We start from the raw sequence: 8,982 nt of genomic DNA on the forward strand, positions 1-8,982 counted from the left end.
CTTCATCTATCTCTCTTATTCACTCCATCTCTCCTACTCTCTCTCTCTCTCTCTCTCTCTCTCTCTCTCTCTCTCTCTCTCTCTCTCTCTCTCTCTCTCTCTCTCTCTCTCTCTATGTATGTATCTCCCTCTCTATACCTCTCACTCTTTATTACTTGCATGTACATCAACATCTCTCTCTCTCTCTCTATATGTCTCTTTCCATCCATATCTTTCTTCCTCTATCTACCTATCTCTTTAACTTTTTCTCTAACCTTCTCTATACCTCTCTCTCACTATATATATCACTCTATCTCCACCTCTCTATTTATCAGAATCTCTCTAACCATACTCTTGTGTGTGTGTGTGTGTATCTCAATCCCTCCCTATCCTCTATATATCTCTTGTCTTTTCTTCCCACATATATCTTTCTCACTCTCTTCTTCTTCTCATATATCTAGATCACTTCCTCTTTCTCTCTCCTTGTCTCTCTCTCTTTCTACCTCTCTTTACCTCTATATTTTAATCTCCCCCTTCCTCTTTCCCTCTATCTTCATCTCTCCCTCCATCGTCTTATCTCCCCCTCTATCTCTACATATGTCTCCCTCTCTCTTCCTATGCCTCTGCCTAGACTTTTGCAACTATATATCTTTACCTCTATAGCTCTTGCCCTCAATATTTCTTCGTCCATCTCCTCATGTATCTCTAGACATGTCTCCCTCTTTCCCTCTTCATATCCCTATTCCTCTATATTGATATATCTTTACCGTTTTAGCTTAAGTTCTCACCATTTCCTCCTCCATATCACCCTCTATCTCTATCTTATTATCTATCTCTCTATCACCTCCTATATCTATCTTTATATTTCTCTCTTTCTAATATATATTTATCTCTTCTATCTCTATACATCCTTCTCTCCTCTCTCTGTCTCTCCTTCTCCTTCTCTACATATCCCTCTCCATCTCACTATCTTCCTTATCTTACTATCACTTCACCACTACTACCTTCATTGTAAAAGAAAAATTATTTTCTAAATTGTCTCAATTGATCTCATGTACTATACTATTGTATGCAAATAATAGACCAATTGTTTTCCTAATTGACCTCCCATACCTATTCGGTGTACCCTTTTTTCCTAATTGACCTCCCATACCTATTCGGCGTACCTTTTGCATTACAAATGAACCCTACATAACCTTACCCCTTGTGAAGTTTGAACTTGTGACCTCTCTTTCAAGAGCACAAATTCTTCACCACTAGACCAACTCGGACTATACAAAGCAAATAAAATACCAGTGAAAAAGAGAATCGTAAAAAACGCAAATAAAATACCAGTGGAGAAGAGAATCGTTAAAAAAACAAATAAAAACAAATAGGGCGCCTAGTAGCAATTAAAACAGATCTGCTTTTGTTTAGTAGAGTGCCAGAGAAGCAACTGTAAAGTATAAGTTGAGGGATAACTAGTCAAACTTGCCTTGGGTTTCCGTTGTGGAGCTGATGGAATGCAATACCAGTGATGGATACAAAACCCAAAAGAAGAAAAATTGCATTTCGAACACGGCATAATAATAAATGTGACTTTTGTATTGATTGATGCTCGTTTGTTGAATGTATTTTTTAAGATCGTAGAAATGGGCGAGGGAAGTCTGGAATTAAAAATTGTTGCAGCAGAAGGACTTAAGAATGTGAACATTTTTAATAAGGGTAAAATAAGTCCATATGCAGTTGCTTGGGTAGATCCCCAGCTGAAGAAATCTACTAAAACTCTGCGAAATTCTGGAACGTCTCCTGTTTGGAATGACACCGTTTTACTCCCTCTGCAGACCCAGTTGCTTAATAATCCCAATGCAGCTCTTATCATTCAGGTTATGTGTGAAGCCCCCCTTAAAACAAAGATAATCGGAACCACAACTATAATGGTCGCCGAGATCAAAAGGATTTGTTCTATAACAGGGAGAGATGAGAGTGAAACATTCACATTGCAACTGTGGAGGCCATCTGGGAGGGCTTATGGGATGCTGAAAATCGCTCTTAAACTTAAGGGCTTTGCTCAATCGCAGATATCTGATGTGTCCTCCAATTGGGTATCGACCAATCCCCAACCACCCAACTGGGCTTTGGCTAATTCTCAAGCACGCAATTGGGAGGTCACCAATTTCTCCCAGCCATGCGATTTTCCAGTGCAAGGTATTCCTGTTTCAGCAATGTATCCTCCAGTAGCCTCTATTGCAGTCCCTTCAGATGCCACGGACAATTCCACATCAGAAGAGCAATGCACTTATTCACCTGCACTACAAAAACCCTCATCAGTAGTCATGCCTTTTCACCAAAGTGCAGGCCCAATGGGTATTGTGGAAAATTCCACATCAAATGAGCAATGTGTTTATACAGATGCACAACCACAACAACCACCAGCATACATGCCTCGTCCTCCAACAGCTCCCCCGTTACAGCAAAACAATGCTCCAAAGAATTTCCTCATAGGCCTGCTCAGTGGTGCAGTTGCAGCAGTTCTTGTAGGAAGCGCAATGATGTGAAGAGTTAGGATCTGTAAGAATTAATCTGTTTGTGCTTTCATCAAAAGGTCATTTTATGTTCTCCGTGGAATTCAAGTGTAACGATGATAGAGATCTGTTTGTGCTCGCTTGTGTAATGGAGGTTTAAAGAAGTTCTCTGCATGAGTTACCATTAAGCACTTGCAGTCTCATCTTTCTGCAGGCATTGCTAGTATATTTAGTCTTTTTTGGAATGCTAGAGATTAGGATTGTGTCCATTTTGTTAAGGGAGTTTTACCAATGCCCTTTTTAGAGGAGTGCTTTGTGTGAAGCTCCATCAAGCATTATTGTCTCAATTCTCTATAGACAATGCTAATATGTATATTGCATCCCATGTTCTTGTTAACTAGCAGTACCTGTTACGATTTGACTTACTTGGTGAAAAGTGTGCTTAATTTCAAATCAAAGTCACAATTGGGATTTTGTTCTCAGTAGTGGAGTAACTTCTTTAAGCTGCATTGCTTAAATTCGTTGTGCTACATGTTTGTTCCATTAATTCTAATTTGCAATTTTCTGTAATTATTTCTATTTTTCAATTAGCTAATTCTCATTTACCAACATTCTAGCATTCATACCTCAAAATAACTTCTGGGGATGTTAGAACTGAGGAAGCTTGATTATACCCTTAGAAGAGAAGAATGAGCAGTGAAGACATCATTAATGGAATTCTCCTACCTATCTTTCCTTAGTTTCCATGTTTTGGAATTCAATATACGTTTGGAACTGTGTGCTGAGAAACCTTAATTTCTTTTTGAAGTTTGAACCTTACCTTCATGTGGATATACTGCAAAATCCTTTGATTTGGCATTTTTTATATGCTCATGCTTGCTTAGTTCCACTTTGAATCCTTTTGTTTTGAGAAGCAGTCGTATGAATAAAATTTGGAGGTAAACTAAAAAATATTTCATTTGGGCTGGCCTTTACTTGTCTCAGTAATTGAAAGTCGTTATATAAGTTTTCTGATTTCAGAATGCTTTAATCTCTTTCATTCACTTTATGCACGTATGTGTGTGTGAGAGAGTGAGATACACTTCTAATGTCTTTTGGTTTATGTGAATTCATTGAATTTCCGTTTTGTGAATGCTGAACCTGTACATATGTTCAGTGCATACAGAAATTTTAATGCCGTGTATAAGTGTGATTTGCAACTCTCTGTGTAGTAACTAGTTATTCATAGTTTTTTTATTAACTATTCCATGTTTACCATCTTAACTTCCATACCCCAAACTGACTCATGGGGACGTCAGAACTTGGAAGCTTAATTATCTACTTATATGAAAAGAATGAGCAGTGAAGATAGCATCAGTGAACTATCCTATCTATCTATCTGGGGCTTCTATGATTTATTATTCAGTATGTGTGCTCACAAATCTTATTTTTTTTAACCTTAAGTTTCCTTCATGAGTATATACTGTGAAAAATCCTTTGAATTGCCATTTTTGTTTGCTAATGCATATTTAATTCCATTCTGAATCCCTTTGTTATTAGAAGCAAGAGTATGAGCACAATTCAAAGCTAAACTAGAAAGCATTTCAAACGAGTTGGTTTCTGCTGGTGTCAGTAATTGAAAGCATTTTGTAAATTCTCCAAGGTCAGAATGCTTTACTATCTAGCATTCATGCATTTTGTAAATTTTGTAATGATTTTTGTGCATTAAATTTCTCTGGCACGAGTGTTGAACCTGTACATTTATCAGTGGATACAGGAATTTTATCATGCGTTCTTAACTCTGGCTTTTTCTTCCTGTTCGTTACCTACTGTATTCTAACTACTTCTATATCTCATTCATGATTTGTTTGCATGCCTTGAAATACTTATGTTCTCCTTAGCACACATGTTTGGAATTGGTATTGCTATGCCTCCATCTGCTTCACCCATTCCGAATGTCTGAATGTTTGTTGTGGTCTTGTTCTTGTAGATGTTTTAAAAATATTTATGAAATTCATATGATTATAAACTATTTCCATACATTCGTCATCTTGGATGAAAATGCAAAGCTGGATTATATTGTTTATACCAAGTTTTTTGAAGTTACCTCTACTTATTACCACTACATGGAAATAATTGATAATTGCTGTACAAATGAGACACTTGAGTTGTTGTTGCTGACTATTCTTTTTGAGTCCAATATCTTATTGCTCACTTTATGGGCTATTTTTTTAATCTTACTTGTAAACTGTCTCATATTTGCCTTCTTGTACATGGGCAGACTCTGTGCCAGGCTAATATGGCTTACATTAAATTCTCAACATTTTTAATGTTGTTCAAGTCAAAAGTAAGTGAAATTGCCTTCACAAGTTGACTTCCTTTTAATTGTGGATGCAGCATAGTAGTAAACAGGTGGCTTAAGGAGTTGGAGCAATTTTAGAAGGTTAATTTTCTTTTTGATTAAGTATAAGTAGCTGTGTCAAAGGTAGAAGTAGAAGGCATCTATGGTGAAAAAGTTACGTGGGCTGGACACTACCTCTGGGCCCATTATTCAAGATACAATGGAGGAAGCATCAAGTGCCATAACTATGTTAGATATGTCCTTGTCTTGTGACTATTCTTCTCGTTTTCAAGTTTCTATTATTGATTGGAGTGCAACCACCACACAAGCCTTGGGGAACATTAAGCACACCTTACAAGTCTTGAGAATTCATGTGCTATATTCCATAGCATATGCACTTATGTGTAACACCTGGTGTCATTGTGCACCACCACACATGATCCCAAGCTAGTGTTTGTTTCATCATGTGCCACCATGCATGACATTGTATAACCCCCTCATGTGCCCCTTGCATCATTAGTTAATCTGTACACATGTACCTCTTTAGCCATGGAATGAAATGTCTACTGTCAGGACTCTCAAAACCAATAGGCAGTTGGAAGATCAATGGTTTAGGACATGAACTGTTACACCTTCATCTTCGTGTTTTGTAACTATAATGTAATATACATACTCTTTCATCTCTTCACATTGAAAGAGGACTGATAATTGAATAGTTGTAGCAAATCAGTTTGATGTGCTCACTGGGAGCCTCACCCATTGTGGTCACAGGAATCTTTATTCCTTGCTGCAATCTGTAACATTTGTTGTATCCTATTCATTTCTGATTGTGAATAGAAGTAGCATAAATATTTGCTAATGTCTTCCGCTTGTGTAACTTGATCGTGTGTTGGTTTGAACTTTCTGTTTTCCTTTGCATAATCTATAGACACTTATTTCACAAGATTTCTTTGCCCCTCAGGCCACTTGTGATTTGGATCAATTATCCAGAGTGTTGAGACTCACATTTGACAAATACTTGGTAAGTTACTTTTTGATTTGGACTCATATTTGGTGGAAAAACTGTTTGTAATGTTTGTTTTTTTGAAAATGTGAATGCATTAACTAATTGTTTTTTCGACAGCCTTGACCGATTTTGTGAGTGTTGGCTGCAGACTTGCCAAGGCTAGTTCAGACTGGGTTTTGCAAGTTCTCATTGAGACTTACCAAGCATTGCAAGTGTAGGGTAAATTTTAAATTTAAACTGTGGTTTAGTTTATTAACCCTTTATTAAGTATATTGCTTAATTAACAAGTATGCCTACTTTCATTTAAGAAACGGGAAGCATAAGCTTACAGTAAACAAAGTAAATACTAATCGAATAATTTGAGAGCTTGGTTTTAAATAATAGAAACTAAGCAAGTAATATGAAATTGAAAAGGTAAAAAGAGCATCCTTGGTTTGATGTTGGAGCAGAAGAAGGCAGACAAAAGCTGTAGAAGACCAAAGAAGTGACATATAAATGTGTTGGATCTGATCCTGGAAGAAAACTGATACACTGCATTGGAGATTTCTATAGTTCAGTTACAGCTGTGATATGGTGTGGTAATGATCTAGTACAAAAGTGGTCAAGTTTATAGAATAGAAAAATTGACATCTGGGCTCAGAAACTGCAGACTGTGGTAGATATAGTCCTTCTGCAGTGAGACAGGTGGAATGCATTGGTTGCCTCAGTTTGCGTATTGTTGCAGTGCTTGCAATCTTCTGAGCTGCTGTACCTGCAGAAAGATATGGGGGCCAAAAGCAGCAGGGATGATGAGAAAAAAATGTCTGCTAGGGAAACTACCTGTTGTGACGTTTTCACACTTTACCCCATTGCAAATGGGGACCCCCACATTTTTTCTGCCTTTTAGGTTAGTTGTTGAGTCGTTTAGCTATTAGCTTTTATTTAGAAGAAGTGCAAAATTGAAAAATCTAAAAATTTGGCTAAGGCATGAAGATGACCTTGTGCATTGCTCTCAACACCCTGTGCGTTGCTCTTGATGACCCCTTCATTGCTTTCAATGCCTTGTGCTATTGCCTTGTTCGATTATGAGAGAAAGAAGAGCTATGCCTTGCAGAATGCAAGTCATTCACTGGGTGCAAGGAATGAAGAGCAATGATGATACCAGCGCATACAAGCTACGAGCATTCAATAACGCTATCTCAACACTTGACATTCATACGATGCGATTCATGCAACCTATTCAATGAAGATTCTAAGTTCCATGAAGGATTCAAGTGACAAATGAAATGGCATTTGATAAGGGAAGATCGATTTCAAGAAAACATTTAAAACAATACCCATAGTGTTGTAAGATCAATGTGAATCATTAATTGCCATGCAGCCAGTGTGATCACAATTGAAAGAATCAAAAGATTTTAAAGTTCTAAGCTAGGCGATTAATGAATTGCAAGATGGGATACAAAACTCAATGTTGTTGTGCCAAGATTGATTGCGCCGTATTTAATGAATGGGGTGAGACGCTGGGTTAATATTGATCAATGCAAGGTATTGCATTTAATGATGCAAAGGCAATTACACAAGTTACAAAATTTGAAGTTCTTTATGAGCTTAGATTGCAAACATTTAATGTGTGGCATCTTATGTTCATAATATGTCTTCATTCAGGTGTGTCACATTGAATGATTATGTTCTCATTGGTTTATGGTTTTAATTACAAATGACATGAATTGAAGGTGGAAAACGATTTATGATGAGGTATTGGACCTCTCAATGATTATAAGTTCGAATTGATCATTTCATTTTATCAATTCAATATCGATATTGCCTTTGCCAACTACCAGTGATCCAACTGATGTCACAACGAGTTTATTCAGTGCTAGCCGTGATTTTGATCAAAACCAGGCATGATTGATGGGCGGATTCACTCCAAGGTAGTGAGTTTAGGGGCAGCATCATTGCATTTGTAGATGTCATTGTCTCCCTTAGCAGTGATTTGAAAAGAAGAAGCGATTCAATTAAAGACTACAGTGAACTTATTTTGATCAGCCAATTGATTAATGAGAGACAGCAATGTGATTTTGAGGTTGGCAATTTGTGTTTGACTGCTAAATAACCCAAGTTCAAATTACAGATGCACAGCAATTCGGTTCATCTCCATTGTCCAACGATTCTGAGACTGTCATTTGTATACACAGCGGCTGCACCTAGCAACAGCGAATTCTCCAGCAATCTCTTTTACCAGCGATTTCCTCTTCTTTGTCTCTAGATGAATACAAGATGACAGTGTTGTTGTGTAGCTAGGTCAGATCCCTTCTAGGGCCGACCTAGTGCACAAAATGCCAAGTGCCCTTTCGGCCTTGGCATTTGGATATCTCAGTTGTATGAGTCTAATTTGGGGCAGGCCCTATTTGGGCGAACCACTTGTGTGTAACTTGTGATTAAGTTAAATGTAACTTGCAACTAAGGGAGACTCATATGTAACTTGTAATATATAGGTCTGACCCTATCCTTGGCGCCAAAAGTATATGGCCGACTTGAGGTCTATTAGGAGGTATTGATTCATATATATGCAAGGTCATGATTGCATCAATAGACATGAATTCAATAACATGAAGGACATGTAGTGTGCTTGGGGGTAACGATAAGAGCTTATCGTCTATGGTTGAGAAGGCAACAGATCTGATGTTTGCCTTTGGTTAACGAGCACTACCATAAAATCAACATGGTATCAGAGCCAGGTCCAGGCTAGGAGCCCCAAGCACACGAGAGTTGTGGCTTAAGGGGGGGTGTTGGTGTTGGAAATAAGCCATACCTGGACCAACGATGGACTGGTCCAAGAGGGGCCAGTAGCTCAATGGTAGAGCACTCCAGCAACGTATGGAAGGTCCTAAGTTCGAGTCCTAGCTGGTCCATGTCTCAAAGTAATTTGCAGACTGAGAAATCTAAGTGCAGGCAAAAGTTGATTTCCGAGCCTCTCAACTCAGACGTGAGCATCACATATGCTCTACGACGAGTAATGACCGTTGAGGTGCCAATGATCGCCATAGATCTATCGTTAGTACTCAATGACAGATTCAGTCTGATGCCTTAACGTTGAAAGTCGCCAAGCCTGGTATCGAAATGTTGACAGTAATTGGAGTCGCTATGGACATCTCTGTTTGTTTTAACATTCTATATTCGAATTCTTCATTCGG

The 8,982-nt window shown here is 38.1% G+C and overlaps 1 protein-coding gene across 1 annotated transcript; it reads left to right on the top strand.

The window, feature by feature from the left end:
• The first annotated feature begins 1,367 nt into the window (after positions 1-1,367).
• Positions 1,368-2,901, top strand: LOC131043446 (uncharacterized). The gene has a single exon (XM_057976643.2). It carries the CDS (start codon positions 1,611-1,613, stop codon positions 2,514-2,516), a length of 906 nt encoding a protein of 301 aa, XP_057832626.2. The 5' UTR covers positions 1,368-1,610; the 3' UTR covers positions 2,517-2,901.
• The last annotated feature ends 6,081 nt before the right edge of the window (positions 2,902-8,982 follow it).

This window comes from Cryptomeria japonica, chromosome 5, assembly GCF_030272615.1.
Source record: "Cryptomeria japonica chromosome 5, Sugi_1.0, whole genome shotgun sequence".
In the NCBI taxonomy this organism is placed as follows: Eukaryota; Viridiplantae; Streptophyta; class Pinopsida; order Cupressales; family Cupressaceae; genus Cryptomeria; species Cryptomeria japonica.